The sequence below is a fragment of the Mus caroli genome, chromosome 4, assembly GCF_900094665.2.
Source record: "Mus caroli chromosome 4, CAROLI_EIJ_v1.1, whole genome shotgun sequence".
In the NCBI taxonomy this organism is placed as follows: domain Eukaryota; kingdom Metazoa; phylum Chordata; class Mammalia; order Rodentia; family Muridae; genus Mus; species Mus caroli.
In genome coordinates this window covers 7,567,659-7,584,755 of record NC_034573.1, presented here as the reverse complement: position 1 = coordinate 7,584,755, position 17,097 = coordinate 7,567,659, and the positions used below count along the sequence as shown (strand labels likewise).

General features: G+C 38.9%; 1 protein-coding gene and 1 pseudogene across 1 annotated transcript in view; one reads left to right on the top strand and one right to left on the bottom strand.

The window, feature by feature from the left end:
- Positions 1-17,097, bottom strand: part of Virma (vir like m6A methyltransferase associated) — a 65,148-nt gene that overhangs the window by 14,192 nt on the left and 33,859 nt on the right. Inside the window, exons 9-17 of the mRNA XM_021159733.2 lie at positions 15,909-16,397; positions 14,045-14,199; positions 12,382-12,464; positions 9,034-9,127; positions 8,349-8,893; positions 7,602-7,837; positions 6,600-6,852; positions 3,667-3,884; positions 1,100-1,232 (exon numbers count right to left, since the gene is read on the bottom strand). Coding sequence (XP_021015392.1) covers positions 1,100-1,232; positions 3,667-3,884; positions 6,600-6,852; positions 7,602-7,837; positions 8,349-8,893; positions 9,034-9,127; positions 12,382-12,464; positions 14,045-14,199; positions 15,909-16,397 — 2,206 coding nt within the window. The remainder of the gene's footprint in view (positions 1-1,099; positions 1,233-3,666; positions 3,885-6,599; positions 6,853-7,601; positions 7,838-8,348; positions 8,894-9,033; positions 9,128-12,381; positions 12,465-14,044; positions 14,200-15,908; positions 16,398-17,097) is intronic.
- LOC115031044 lies at positions 4,416-4,517 on the top strand (annotated as a pseudogene).

Here is a 17,097-nt window from a genome sequence, read left to right as displayed (position 1 = left end):
ACCCTGGCTAGCCTGGAACTCACTATGTAAACAGACTAGGCTAGCCCTGAACTCATGTCATTCCTCCTTTCTGTGTGAGTGCTAGGATCAGAAGCTTGCTCCTCCAAGATGAGGAAAACTCTTACAACATAACTGGAGAAAAATATCAAAAAGGAAAGGTAAAAAAAAAAAAAAAAAAAAAAAAATCTTACAAATCACATACAGTTTCTCACAGAAGCTGTTATTCTGTAACCCTGCAGTAAAAAGATCCTTTACAAGCTTCTCTAGACTACTGTAAACTATCAGCTGGATTTGTTTTGTTTTAAATGATTTATTTTTATTTTATGTGCAGTGGTGTTTTGCCTCCATGTATGCCTGTGTGATGGTATCAGATCCCTGGAGCTGAAGTTACAGACAATGGGGACCTGACATGTGGGTGCTAGGAACTGAACCTGGGTCTTCTGGAAGAGCAGCCAATGCTCTTAACCACTGAGTCAGCTCTCCAGCCACCATAAGATGAATTTCTTAAACAGTATATACTGTTGAAAAGTATATACTGGCACACACACGGCACAATCTTTTTTATGAAAGGCTGGATTATTCTGCAATAAAAATATGCAAGAACTCAGTTTCTAATAATGTGTATAATAAAGTTTGGGGACAGAGACAACACTGTCAAACTTATTTAACCTCAAGTCTTTACTCTCTCCCTCTTTTTTTGAGTTTGGTTGGTTGGTCGGTTTTTCAAGACATGGTTTCTCTGGGTAGCTCTGGCTGTACTGGAACTCTCTCTATAGACCAGGCTAGCCTCAGACTATAAGATCCACCTACCTCTGCCTTCCAAGTGCTGGGTTTAAAGGAGTACACCACCACACAGGGTCCCCAAGTATTTCTTAAGAATGGCTTATTAATGGCTTGTGGAGTATGGACCACTACAGAAGGGTCTTAATCATATTTGAACAAGCATGAACAAAAAACAGCTATTCTGTCTTTTGGACGGCATTCCACTTTACAGGGAGATAAAAAAAAGGTATCGCTCTAAGTTCCAAGATACGTTTTTAATTGAAGTAATCCATAACGCTTTAAAGAAATCAAATAAAAATGATAAATGCACACTAACCATAGCATCAGCATTGAGGATCTGTCTCATGAAGTCCAGAGACGCCGATGCAAGCTCGCCAGTGTCCTTACTGAATGTGCTGACCACTCGCTTCAGCAAACTATGCAGAGCACTACTGTTCTTCCTTAAAGAGCTGAAATCAAAGGCAACAGCAGACACATTAAGAACTGTAATGAAAATACGCCAGGCATAGTGTTGCACACCTGTACTCCCAGTTCTCAGAGGGCAGAAATGAGGAAAGCTCTCAGCCACTGCTTCTCAGCTTTCTAATACAGTTCTTTATCCTATGGTGACCTCCAACCATTAAATTATTTCGTTGCTACTTTATAACTGTAATTTTGCTACTGATAAAAATTGTAATGTAGAATAACTGATATGTGACATCTGTGAAAGTGCTGCTCAACACTCAGCAGAGTGGAGACCTACAGGTTGAGAACTACCATGCTAGGCCAACCAGGGCTTCAAAATGAGGTACTGTCTCAAAAGGATCTAAGACAAAACAAAACAACAACAACAAAAAAGAGATAATACATCAAAATGTTGAGTATATAAGAGTAGTATGAGAAACAACTAAGTTCAGAAAATTTATTTTACCATTTAAAAAAACATAAAGATATATTTAGGTGTCTCTGTTCACAAATTTAGCCTTTAAAAAATCACTTCATTTTAATCTTCAATTACATTATTTTTTTCCTTTTTCTTTTTTGGGGGGGTGGGAGAGGGGCACGTACTCACTATGCAGGGCAGGCTAATCTCAAATTCACAATCCTCCTGCCTCAGTTTTCCAGTTGCTATGATTATAGATATGTATCTCCATGCCTGGCATTTACTAAAAAACTTCCTTCAGAAAATAAATTTTCAAAACCTATCACAAGCAACTTACTAGTTTCCTATCTAAATTTCTTTTCATGATGTGAAGGTTTCCCTAACAAAGAAGGGTAAGCACTAGCTCAGAGACTAACCTGGGAAAGCTAACTTAAGAATTACAAAGAATAACAAAGAAAAACAAAGGCCTAAACAGAGGTGCAACTGCTTAGGAACCAGACGGCAGGCTCTGTGGGCTATTCACAACGCATGTGTTAACTACTGCAGACAGGCATGGTGGGGAGTGGTGCTGGACATGCACAGATGATCTTCCAGCAACACCTTATCTGCAGTAACTACAGAAAACCAGACTCAGCCAACCCCAATACAAAAAGACTTTTGCATAACAAACCCCCTTGGTGTGTATCGAAAATCCTGATCATAATTAGTCTATACACTTACATGGTTTTTAGTTTCAACAAAATTTCAAGGGAAAACCATTTCAATATTCAGCTGTCTTTTAAGCTACAACCTAACCAGACAAATGGAATAAGTATGATGTTAATACTAAACAAGCAGTGTTATCCCATTTACCAAACAGGTCAGTCTGTGAGATGCCATTGGATAAGACATGCATGCACATAAAGCAACATAAAGGGAAGAAAGGCCAGCCTCCTGCTCTTGAGAATTTTTTATCACAGTCAGAAAGTCATGACAAATAGGAACAAAATCAGACCTAAAGAAAAAGGTAATAATAAAAAAATAAGAGGCTCAAAACTACCAGCCCAATTTCTAGAGACTTCAAAGAAAGAAAAAAAAAAAGCTGAAGTAAATGATTTAGGTTTGTAATTGATCTAAGAAAGCCTGGAGTCTGTACTGAGCATTTGGTTCACGGCTATAATCTTAGCATTCCAGAGGCTGAGGATCACATGTTCCAGGCTACCCCAGGCTATAGAACAAGGCCCTTTCTCAACAAACAACCCAAAACAACAATAACCAAAAAATCTACAACTAATATATCTATTAAAAAAAAAAAAAAAAAGCCCTGGCAAACCCAGGACATGGTGGCATGTCTCTCATGTCTCTCATCTGACTACTCTGGAGACTGAGCTTGCAGGGCTGAAGCCCACGCGTCTGAGGCCAACCTGAGCAACACAGGAAGGCGCCATGTCAATAAGACAGACAAAACAACCCTGATGAACCTAAGTAGTCACTGGGACTCTAACGCAATGGTGATGGAGCAAATAGGAGATACACTTTGGAAAACACCTTGGCAGCTTTAGATTCCTTAAACAGTCACCTATCGCATGGCCGGGTAATCCCACTCTGAGATACCTAGACAAAAGAAATAAGTTTTCTTTTCTTTTCTTTTCTTTTTTGGTTTTTCGAGACAGGGTTTCTCTGTATAGCCCTGGCTGTCCTGGAACTCACTTTGTAGACCAGGCTGGTCTTCAACTCAGAAATCCACCTGCCTCTGCCTCCCAAGTGCTGGGATTAAAGGTGTGCGCCACCATGCCCAGCCCGAAATAAATTTTCAAGTGCACCCAGAAATCCTTATGCAGACTTATAACAGTGCCACTCATAAGTCTCAGAAAGTAGAACTCAGACAGAAGAGACTGTAAAATCCACTACTATCTGCCAATGAGACTCAGCCACAAACAAAATTTTCCCTGTGAAAGAGGCCATACTTCGAACCTTCCATATTAGTACGGATTAACTAAATGAGGGGTGGGGCATAGTATATTAAATTCTCCAAAGCCTACCTTTTCAGGTGAAACAATCCATAATCATGCTCTGCAAGAAACATCATTGTGCGAACACATGTCAGCAGACAGTTGTAACTGCTTTCAGAGTTGGCTAGAGTCGCCAGTAGACAGTCGCAGATTGCAGTCATCAGCTCTTTACTTGGTAGGGAGTTAGAGAGCTGTTCAAGCTCAGAGCCAGGACCTTCAGAAGGGCTTGGCAAAATGAGTGCAATGTCCTGGGGGGCAGGGAGAAACATTTCCAAATGAGTATCACCATCCACTGTTTCTGACACACACCAATTAATACTTAGTAACAATCTCATTAAAATGTTGTTGGGGGCTCAGCAGTTACAAGCACTGGCATTCACATGGTGGGTCACAACCACACGAAGCTCAAGTCCCAGCAGATCTGATGCCCTCTTCGGACCTGTACAGGCATGCATTTTTAATTTTCCTAAAAGACATTCTAATAGATATATTAGTTGTAGATTTTTTGGTTATTGTTGTTTTGGGTTGTTTGTTGAGAAAGGGCCTTGTTCTATAGCCTGGGTTAGCCTAGAAAATGCATTCAGACAAAAGAATCATACAAGTAAATAAAAATTTTTAAATTATTGTTATGATTCCATCCCCAAAATAGATTCAAACAGATAAAGAACATATACTCTTTTATAATAAATTACTGTAAGAATGTATATCTAAGGAATTAGACACAGTCCTTTACTTCACACTATTTTTTACCTTTAAAGAATCTTTTAAAATTTATTTTCCATTTACATAAAAGAAGAGTTTAGCATTGCCTTTGACAAGGACGGAAGAGTCACCCTAGCCTAACAACATCCATACATATAAGATATCATCAGCCACTTTTGGTGACTCGGACTCAGAAAGACACATGCCACCACTGTTCTCTCTCGTGTGGATTTGGCTTCTCATTTTCACGTCATCAAAATAGGTGTGAATGTGGTATAGATCATGAAACTAAAAGGGGGCTGTGTAAGGGGAAAGGGGTTTCAGGAAGAGGACGAGGGAGTATACTATTAATACTACATGAGATGTGAAGATAGAACAAAGACTCACGCAGGCAAAGGGTATGAATCCAGACAGGAGTGTGGCAGGAGAGGAGCAGAGGAGGGCTGAGTAAAACATAGTATATGTGAACATGTTGTCATCTGCTGGGACAGTCAGTTTCCTTCAGGGATGTAGCCCCTGAAGTGTGAGATGGCCCTACACTCATGTATATGCTGGGAGCACTAAATGGACTCAGTAGGTTGGGGGTGGGGAGAGGAACACACAAGATTACAAGATAATAATGGCGAGTTAGGACTGGGGTGAACTGGTGGGTGGAATTGATCAAAACACATTGTATGTGTTTATGAAATTCACTGATATATTTGTACTTTACAGTAAAAGAAAAAGAATGACCTTTATAATGAACTGACCAGGACAGACTTTCAATTTTAAAATGGTTTTTTTTTGTTTTTTTTTGTTTTTTTTTGTAAAATACTTTAAATCAGTCAGTCTACTATTAACTGATTCACACTCCTTTTTAGATTATAGAGGCTTCTAGAAATAAATTTTTTTGGCTAAAATCTTAAATTTATCAACATCAGAATTTAAAACTTCATTAAAAGGCATGGACAGAGCAAACAAACTTTAGGTACAATCTCCAGTTAAATGTCTCCCTCTAATTTTTAACTTTTAAAACTCAAGTTTTCAGGCTGGAGAGATGGCTCAGCGGTTAAGAGCACTGACTGCTCTTCCAGAGGTCCTGAGTTCAAATCCCAGCAACCACATGGTGGCTCACAACCATCTGCAATAAGATCTGATGCCCTCTTCTGGTGTGTCTGAAGACCGCTACAGTGTACTCATATATAATAAATAAATCTTAAAAAAAAAAAAAAAAAACCCTCAAGTTTTCTAGTGTTAAGCAAGTGGAGCTAACTACACATACAGCAGCGTTCAGTACTCATTTACAGAAGTCACCTGGGCTTTCAGGGGCATGTAGACACAGATTTGCATCAGAAGGGAGTGAAAAGGGCAGCAAGGGGTCAACAGTCCTGGGACTCAGAGAGTTACTTAATGTGCACCAATCACAGAAGCCTTAAACTTTCAACCAGGGCCACAGTTATCATCTACCACTTCTGAAAACAAGCCACATGCAAAAGTGCCCCTGAGTCTTCAATGTAACCAAACTGCACTTTCATCAGCCAACACAGGCTCTGAGTGAAAATATTCTCTCTGGGAAAAAAAATCACATCTGATGACTAGCTGGCATGAGCCTTCTGACTAGTTAAAAATGTGTTACTACATGGAAATGTTCTTTAAAGATTCCAAACAATGGAAAGAGAACCCCTGTCTCATGACCGTATAAACAAGTCAACAGCATGGAAAGCAGCTGCAAGCATCACTTGGAATACACTACACTGCAGTGAATCCTGCTGCTTCAAGCCGTCCTCACAAAGTTGGCCTTGAGGCACACACTGCAATCCTAGGACTTGGGAGAATTAATATCAGGAATTAAAGGTCAGCCATGGCTACCTAGCAAGTTTGAGGCTAGTCGGGGATACAAAAGACTAACCATACAAAGAAGTCATCCTTACAAGAGACCAACATATTAACTCGACCAAAGTCAAAGTTATAAAACTAAATGATGTACTTAGGAAAAAAGTAACACAGTAAATATTAATCACCCATAAAAAGTACTGAAACTTTTGCATAAAAGCTATTACCCAGGTTGGCAATAATACTACACAAGGAAAATCTCCTCAGAGACCCAAAGGTTAAGCCAAATAAAACTACCATGCACGAACTTAATTTGCTTGTCTTCTACTTACCAAACTCCCTAAATAACCCAAAAGTAATACACCATGAGCAAGCTGCATTGTTTACTCTCACAATTACTAGACAGGAGTTACACCAACACAAACGATGACAATAAAAGCAATGAATACCTGGTCACAGAGAGACTGCAAAATGGATGTGACATACTCCACGCACTGCTGGCGAGTAACACTGTCCCCAGGAGAGCGCACCAAAGCTAAGAGATCCTGGAAGATCTCTGCATATCTTTCATCGCCTTTAATAGTTCCATTAATTAGATGCAAAATAGCTAATTTACAAGCTTTGTGTGAAGCCAGCGCATCGAGAAGAGCGAGCAACCTGGTGGTTTGGCTAGTATACTGTTTTTCTTTATCTTCTGAAGTGCTGAAATAAAATCAACATGTTCAGTAAACAAGGTTCTTGACTCTAAACACAATTTCATGTTTTCTATATATCGATTCACACAAATTTTGTATAAAACATATGCCTCATTCCTTTGATATAATGATTTTTTCCAGAAGCTTATAGTCACTGTAAAATTTTATAATTTCAGGATTTCAATAATATACTTCAAGTCAGAATAGTTGTTTATACTTCACCTTTTAAAAACTGCAAAACTGGGGCAAGAAGGCGACTCAGGAGATAAAGGCACTCAGACAGAACAACCCTAGTGACCTGAGTTCAAGCCCAGAATCCACACAGAAGGAAAGAAAAAAGCAACTATATATATAAAGTCCTGACCATACATGCACACAAGCAAGCACTATGCCATCATGAAATAAAAACCCCAATCAAGACCTTCAACATGACTCACATATGAAATGAGAAGATAAAGCATTCTAAAAAATAATTTTCATATATTATAGTGTGTGTGTGTGTGTGAAATAAAAACCCCAATCAAGACCTTCAACATGACTCACATATGAAATGAGAAGATAAAGCATTCTAAAAAAATAATTTTCATATATTATAGTGTGTGTGTGTGTGTGTGTGTGTGTGTGTGTGTGTGTGTGTGTATTTATACATCCACATGTTATCTGGGCTTACTAAACCCTAGTTTCCAAACTATGTAAAAGAGGTTATCTGTGTCAAGAGTAACTTGAGGAAAACTTCTTAAGGTGGAATGAAAATACCTTTGCAAGTCTTCTACAATCAAATCCAACACAGTTCTCATGATCAGAAGAGCAGTTGGAGAGGCAAGGTCACACAATTGAACACAAATACGCCGTAACATATGTTGAATGGGCTGGCAGGTTGTGCCAGAGAAAGAACGAACTATTTCTTGGAGCAACTTTGCTTGAACATGAAGGTGCATGCTCCACAATTTTCGGGTGTTGAGTGCCACTGATATATCATGTGGCTCAATAACCTGTTAAAAAAGTATAATGTGTGTGTACATAGATTTTTTAATATTTATTATAGTCGCAAAACTGTTCAGGAAAAACTGTCATAAAAAGCACACCTTTACTGCATGCTTAAAACAGAATTCACTATTACACTATTACAAGTAAACAATTGTTTGAATCCAACAGGTCTAAAAAAAGTATTGTTCTCAGGTTGGCAGTCAGTTGAGCAGAGTCCATTGATGAAGCAATCTAATTTGCAAATTCTAAAAACATGATAAGGGGAGGAAAAAAGATTTGCAGTAACAGGAAAACGTAAGTACAAGTATACATAACAACATGATAAAACTCACTTCACAAAAGGCATTTAAAACATTACCCCACACTTCCAACTCGCTTCAGGTTCATCTCACCCTCAACTCAGTTACTCTGTCTTTGGGGAGGAGGACGAAGGCTTGCTTAGGTTTGACCAGCATCCCTGGCATTACTAAGGAGCTACTGCAGTCATTACAAGATGCATGTGATATGAAGTGGTACCTGCGTGGTCTGCATGGGCAAGGGAAGAGGCAGCAGCTCTGAAAGGAGTATGAGTCCTGAGAAGAAGCCTTCTGGAACCTTCAAGATGGAAGAGAGAACTTCCTTTAACATTAAAGACCAAGTATTATTGGCCAGAGTCTCTTCAGAGATTGTGAGCTTCTCATTAACTCCTTGTGTAAAAGTCAATAAGATATCTATGATATCGTTCTGAATTTTCTGCTCATCACTATCCAAACGACCTGAGAGAGGGATAGAGCACAGGAGCATGTGTAAAGTAACAAGTGCTGAAGGAACACGCATGTCCTTAAACTCAAAGGAGCCGCCTCGCAGGAGCTCTGTCAGCATAGTTTTAAGAAGAGTGAGCGTGCAGCGAGCCACTGAAATGGTAGTAACTCTGTGCAGGGTAGTCCCCATGTTCACATGGAGCCGCCAAGGTTGCGTCAAAATACTGTTCAATTTTTGCAGAACCCGAATAAAGGTGTCCATTCCTTCAGCAGAAAAAAGCTGAATAACAGCAAGGTTCCATTTCAGGTCTTTCTGCTGACCTTTATATGGGATAAGGAAGGAATAAGAAAAAACGAATTACTTACATGCTATCAATCAATCAATCAAGAATATTTTCAATATTTAATGAATTTAATCAGGCTTAAGTACGGAAGTTTTCAAAGTATATTAATTATATTACCTTCTACGGGAGGTGGTGGACATGCCACATTACAGAGAACACGTAAGGCAGTGGTAAGGCCAACTCCTTCTGCAGTCATCAAGTTATCAATATTCTTTAAAAAATAAAATAAAAGCAAACAAGCTTAAGTTAGTGAAGACTCTGAGCTTCTCGTGGTAGAGTGTGCATGTGAATGCACAAGGCTCTAGCTTTAATCCTCAGCACAAAGGCTTGGGCTGCACACTGTTCACTCTTTAGCATGTTTTAAGCATGACAAAGCTGGGTGTGCTACTGTAGACCAGCAAAGACAGCACTTAGGAGGCTGAAGCAAGAAGCACAGTGGTGAGTTTAAGGCCAGCCATGGGTTACACAATGAATTCCAAGACAGCCAGGGTTAGACCTATACCATGTCCAGTCTCAAAGAACACACAAACAAAAGAGACAACAAATAAGAAAAACCACACTACTAAAGAAACTTAGGTAAATTAGTTCACCTTAGGTACATTTCACTTTTTCTTGTAAAATTCTTTTTTAAGTTTTTAATGATTTATTAATTTTATCTTATATGCACTGGTGTTTTGTCTGCATGTATGTGTGCATAAGAATGTCGCACCCGCTCTGGAACTAGAGTTACAGTGAGCTGCCATGTAGGGACAGGGAATGGAACCTGAATCCTCAAAAGAGCAACCAGTGTTTTTAATGCTAACCCATCTCTCCAGCAAGTGAGTTCTAGGACAGCCAGGGCTACACAGAGAAACCCTGTCTTGAAAAAAAAAACAAAACAAAAAACAAAAAACAAAATAAAAAATCAAACATAGCATATTTGTGTATTTAAAGTACTAAAACAAAGCAGTAAATAAAAGCCTATGATTCTTTGTATTAAGAATTTAAAATAACTCTTTTCTATAGACCCATTTTATATTATTTCTCTCAAAAATGAAGCAATGGTTAAACTGACAAGTGAGCTCTTGGGTTCTGGGGTCTTTGTTTTGTTTTTGTTTTGAGCAGAGGTCTCACTAAGATACCCAGATTAGCCTCTAACTTTAATTCCACCTCCTATGCCTCATAAAGGGCTAGAATTACAGATTTGCACCACTGTGCCAGACTATATTTAAAAGGCCCCATGGTTACTAAAGTTCTTTCAAGGCTTAGAGGAAACCTTCAAACATTCATAGACTAAATAGCATTTATTTTTTAAAATGCAGACACCAAAAAGACAGAGTACAAGAAATGAAACTGTTTTTGTATTTAAAATCTGATTATGCCTTTAGTCCCAGCACTCGGGAGGCAGAGGCAGGCAGATTTCTGAGTTCGAGGCCAGCCTGGTCTACAAAGTGAGTTCCAGGACAGCCAGGGCTATGCAGAGAAACCCTGTCTCAAAAAACAAAAAATCTGATTATGTTTCCAAATACCAAATAGTTTTGTTTACATTTCATAGCTTTCACAGACTAACATTATTAATAAATTTATAACTTGAAATTTTTTGATGATTTAAAATATTCCAACTTCTAAGTCTCAGGATATAAGCTTTAAAAGCAAGCAAACCAACAAAGCAAGCCTGCTCTCCCTCACGGCTTCTGTTCTGCATTATCCTTTTGCCTTAACTTTTTTCTTACAGTTCTACAAATCACTGAGACAAGAAGAAATCGTCAAGTTTCAATATTGGTTCAACTGTATTTAGTGTATCTTAGGATAGGATTTACTGATAGGATAAAATTTATGGGGTAATGACTTGAAAGGACATGGTAGTACGTGACTGGTCTTAGCACTCAGGAGGTAAAGACCAGCCTAAGTTTTCCAACTGAATCCTACCTCAAACCAAAAATCCAAATAGAAATAAATACAAGGTTTATGAGGAAATCAAAACTTCGTTTTTGTTGTTTGGTTTTTTGAGATAGGATCCCATGTAACCCAGACTGGCCTCAAACTCACCATCCAGCTGACAATATAACCCTGTACCAGTGATTCCTACAGACCACCATACCCCGGCTCGTGTGTTGCAGGAACGAAAGTCAGGGCTTTGTGCATTCTGGGCAAGCACTCTGCCAACAGAGCTTCCTCCCTGGCCATGGCAGGGTTCTGGTTTTGAGGCAATGTTTTCTGATGCAGTCTCTGCTTGCTTCTCACTTGCAACCCTTCGCCTCAGGCAACAGTGCTGAGATTACAAGCATTCACCACCATCATCAGTTTAAAATGTTTAGTTATAGACAATAATTCAAGGCCTTTTCTTCTCTTTACCCTCTTTCTGTTTTGAGACAGGATCTCATGTAGCACAGGCTGCCTTTAATCTCAGCATTCACGAGGCAGAGGCAGACCAATCTTGGTGAGTTCCAGACTAGCCTGGTCTACATAGTGAGTTCCAGGCTAGCTTGGTCTACATAGTGAGTTACAAGCCAGCCTGGTCTACATAGTGAGTTACAGGCCAGCAAGGGCAGTGAGACCTTTCTATAAAAGAAAAAGGAAAAGCAAGCAAGCAAACAAACAAACAAAAATATTCTTAAGAGACACAGAATGAAAAAGACAAGGGAATCACTAAGACAAAAAGAGCTAAAGCAGATAGTACTAAACAATACTTTCTTTTGACTTCAAAAGAGGAAAGAATTGGTCAAAATATATAAATTACTTTAATAATATATTACAGCGGCAAAACCAAGGTGACTTCCTCTCTCAAATATGAAAAAAACACAGTGGTCATCTGCTAAACATAGGAGTAGCAGAGAATTCAGTCTACACTGATGTAGACGTGTTCATTATGTGCCTTCAGCCCCACTGGATGAAGTAAGAAAAAAAGGGGAGAAAGAGCAACCTGCAAGATTAATGATGAATAATTTTTTTCATTATCAAATACATATGAATTTTTGAATACTACTTTTACAAATTATATATTTTTACAGATTTCAACTTTTAATTTCAACTACAGTTGTCACTATCTAAAATTAACAACAAAGAACACTGGTCCACACTAGAATTATCTGGAATTGGCTACATCCATTTTCACCTAAATATTCTGAGTTACACTATTTCATTAACTAAAATTAGAATACTAGTAGCATTTAATTTCAAAGGTGTTTGTAGGACCTAGGAGATAGCTTTCCAAAAGTACTTTCCAAAATGCTTGAAGACTTGAGTGCCATCCCTGGACTCCACATGGCAGAAGAGACATCCAAACATAGAGTAGCAGGTTATTTAAACAGAGTATCGCATGCATGTGTGTTCATGTACATGACTACCTTCATCCATGCATCAAATACTATAGTCACACAGATCAATCAAGGTCGTGGTTTCTCCACTATCAAGAGGATAACTTCAGTATCATCTCCATGTGCCATCACTTTCACAACAATCGAAGCCCTTCTAACTTTTACTTACCTGTTTCACATATTCAATTAGATTTGGGATGCAGTTAATTTCAAATCTGAGGTTTTTCAGAGGTTCAAGCCATTTGCCAAGTTCTTAAAAACAAAAAGAATAATCTATATTTTTAAATGGAAGTATTTATTACAAAACTTTTCCCCCAAAAGAAAATATCACATCTACAATCATTTCAATCATCTAGATTTTACAAAAAGATAATCTCTGACAACTAACTCTTTTTGTTTTGTAAAGATAGGCCTCATGCTATATCCCCAAGTCGGCCTCAAGCTCGATCTTCCTGTCTCAACCCCATAACTGGTAGGAACACAGGGGTGTTCTTGACATGTACTTCAAAATGAAAATCGGGCCTACTGTGCTGATTTAAAAATACTCATGACTATTACTTATCTTATTTTCTTTAAATGTTTAAAGCTTATCCAATCTGCCTAATTAAAATAAATTTATTGCAAGTCAATGAAAACATTAAAACAATTCACAAATATGATTATAAACTAATATAATACAGCATTTATTTACCTATCTTTACTGCTGGCTGCAACCCCTGACCAAAAAAAAAAAATTTTTATGTACATATATATATTTCTAGTAGAATCAAACTATGCAGAGACATTTTATTGAGTAGCCTTTCTTCCTTTAACAAGAAAATGTATGGGGCTGGAGAGATGGCTCAGTGGTTAAGAGCACTGACTGCTCTTCTGGAGGTTCTGAGTTCAAGTCCCAGCAACCACATGGTGACTCACAACTATCTGTAATGAGATCGGACGCCCTCTTTTGGTGTGTCTAAAGACAGCTACAGTGTACTTACTTACATAAAATAAATAAAATAAATCTTAAAAAAAAAAGAGAAATTTTACTTTTGTTTTTGTGTATGAGATTCTGGGTTATATAAAACCTGGTCGCCATGCGCGCTCGTCATTGAGCTGAATCACTAATCTGATTCCGTCAATTTCCTAACTGTCATCTTAAGATTAACTATTTTTACAAGTAGTACAATGTGCTAACCAGCAGTCTTTTAAGTTAACTCAGAATAGTGCAAATATCTAAGTGTAGCAAAACACTCAAAAGCAAAAACAACCCAAAAACTACTTGTAGGTTCTCCTGACCATATTCACTGCCTATCTACCCTGATTAGCTAGACTGCTATTTTTCAGGACTTTTCAAGAAAAGGAAGGCACTTTCAAACCTTTTCATTTATATTCTAAAACACTTTATGAAACCTTAAGTTTTATAAACTCTTTTCCTAAAAGGCAACTCAAGAAAATGAAAATGCTTTGGAGAGATGGCTCAGTGGGCAAGGTGCATGAGGCTCTCAGTTCAGCTCCCTATCACTCACACAAAAGCTAGGCATGCTGTAAACACACGTCACACACCTCTAACAGCAGCACTGGTGGAGCAGACAGATATATCTCAGAGGCTTGCTAGCTAGCCAATCTAGCTAAAAATGGCAAACTGCAGGTTCAGTGAGAGCCCTTGTCTCAAAAAAATAAAGTGGGCAGCAGTCAAGAAAAGCATCTGATATCTTCTATCTTCAAGACCTATGTATGCAAACCACCCACACATAAACATACACACAAATATACTGAAGCAACAGTCATAAGAATTCAGCCTTTTCTCCTCATGTATCACAAATGTTAAAAAATAACTCCAGATACCATACCTTGCAATTTAGCATTATTTTCATCTGCTTTGCAAAGCTTCAAGAGAGATGCTGCGTGCTGTTCTAACATCTGGACATCACTGGAAGACTGAACCACCACCAAAATAAGTATGCATGCATAATTATAAGCTACTGACTTCTTAGACTTGGAATCGCTGAAATAAAATAAGGTTTTTAAATGTGGAGTATGAAAGTAATTTTTCAGGAATAATTTTAAACATTTTTCGTATGTTGTTTTAAAGAAATTGAGGAAATTGAGGAAATGTACAAACCAACATTAGCAACATCACCTAACTTCTTGAAAATAGAATGAGATTTTACACTTCACTTTCTTTTTTTTTTCTTTCTTTCTTTTTGTTTGTTTGTTTGTTTTTCGAGACAGGGTTTCTCTGTATAGTCCTAGCTGTCCTGGAACTCAATCTGTAGACCAGGCTGGCCTCAAACTCAAAAATCCGCCTGCCTCTGCCTTTAATCCCAGCACTAATCAGTGCTGGGATTAAAGGCGTGTGCCACCACGCCCAGCTTACATTTCACTTTGGATTCACCTGAAGAGAGTATCAGTAACAGTCATCCCTCAGTAGCTGTGGAATACTGGTTCCAGGACCCCTACAGATACCCAAGTCCATGAGGTCATCAGTACCTTAAATGGCATGTGCACATCTTCCCATCTACTTTCAGTCAACTCCACACGACTTGGGATACTTAATATGATCTAAATACTGTGTGAGTAGATGTTGCATTGTTTACACAATAAAGACAAGAAAAAGAGCTAAGTGCTCAGTGCACACAGTCTTACTATGTATCAAAGGATTTAAGGATGACTTCAAATTCACAATCCTCCTGCCTCAGCCTTCCAAGGACTGGGATTACAGGCATGCACTACCATGCCAGGCTCAGATGTATTTCTCCCATGTCTAGTTTTTTCCCTTGAGATAAGGTCTTTTTGATAAAGTATTTTTGATAAGGAGAGACTACTGATATAAAAACAAATTCATATATATTACAGTGGGAAGTAAAATGAACAAGAACAAACGAACAAGGAAATGTTCACAACCATATCTCATTAACCATGACATTAGGACATATGTCTCTCTGACCTCCTCCTTTAAGACCTCATCTACAATCGGATGAGATCATCTGCCGCCCTCACTTGTCTTTCACCACAAAATCACTAAGACACTACAGCTAGGCAGAAGCCACTGTAGGTCACCTTTCATGACAAGGAGTCACCCCATTGTGAAGGCAACTGGTTCCCTGTGTGTTACTATTCTGCATGATCATAAGGCCATGCAACCCTGAACGTGCCCGTCTTGTCTGCTTTCCCATGACATAAGCAAGGAAGCGAGCAGGTCTCTCTTCTCTCATGCTAAAATCCTCTGCCCTACTGGGCAGCTCTTCAATATCATTATCTCCCCCAACTCCCCCCACTCAGCCAAAGCACCCAAAATCAGAGCACCGTGAAGCTGGAAGAGCAGACAGTAAGACAGTGTGGGCAGTACCCTTAGAGTATATACTTCTGGGCTTTAACATTTCCTTCTCCACAAGACAGAGGGATTCTGTACTTATAACCTTTCTCAATACCAGGAGAAACTGAAAGAAGCTGGAGAAAGTGCACTGCGCTGCTCACCAGACACAACACAGAGACTCCTGTTATTCTAGCTCTTACCTAGCAAGTTATGACAAAACATATATAGATATATGTGAGTATATAGATAGGTAGGTAGATCTTAAGATACACATTCATACATACATTCATACATTACATGCGCCTGTGCCAAAGACACTTCTTTGGTAAAGAAACTAGCCTATGAGTGACCTAGATTCCTGATGTAACTGAGATTTTTAAAAGTAAATAGAAACTTACCCTAGGGCTTCTTTGGAATAGTACTCCATTAGAGTAATGAGACTTTGAAGGTTTTTGTCAAGGCTGAAAACATGGCCAACAGCTGATCTTCCCACAGGGTTAAAAGTAATCAAGTAAAGATTGTGGAGGGTGCCCAGGAGATCCGAATGGTCTGTTTCTTCACTGGCTGCACACCGCTGGAAATGGCTGAACAGCTCTGTGATGCACTGCAGAGTCTGAGTTGAGTCCTGCAGCCACAAGGCAAAGGCATCATCAACCCCATCAGACTGAAGGCCTTCCTCTTCGTCTTGATCATAAAGGTGGCACAGAGCTCGGATCAACAAGTTTGTCGCTTCATATTCTGACATAAAAAAGAGAAGGCCCTTTTGTGACTGTGCAAGAAACTTTAAAACATCCTTCGTGGCTTGCAGTACACCCTGATGGGCACTTGTTATTGGAATCGACAGAAGCAAGGTGACCAACTCCAGGAAGTGATGGCTGTGAAGATACCTGTGGAAGCCAAGTGACAGGTGTCAGGTAGGGGTAAAGCACTCGTCCCTTCCCCAAAACCACAAGGCTGTAGAAGGAAGCACCTGGACAGCTGTGATTACAGAAGCACAGCTTTTGCAGAAATGAAATAATTATTACAATGTGAGCACCAACTCTTTTCTGTGGTGTCATGTGAAAGCTCTAGATATTCAGCAGTCCCTCAAGAAATGACTGGAGACAGGTTTTCTTGTTTTTACTTAATCATGACTAATTCTGTTTCTCATTTCTGAGCCAACTACCAAATCCTTTTTCTCTACGGTGTCACTCTACTTATAGAGTACCAGTCTGTGTGAATTAGTGTATCCGGGGAATGTAAGGACTTAGATTTATTGTATGGTATAAGTTAGTATCACCAGAGAAAAATTACAAATTATAAATTACAGTATGTAAGTAGTTACTACTAAACACTGAATGTATTCATTTATTTATTTGTTTATTTATTTATTTATTTTTGTCCCCTCAATACCAAATCTAAGAACTCCTCTTTTGTATGTTGAGTCAGCGTCTCAGGTTGGCCTAAAACTCAATGTGTAGCCCAGGTTAACTTCTAATTCATGGCCATCCTTCTGCCTCAGTCCAACCTGATGGGGCTACTGGAGTTAGTCACAAGGCTCTGACTTCACAAACACTTCTCTTTTAAATAGGGGGGGGGGGGGGGGGG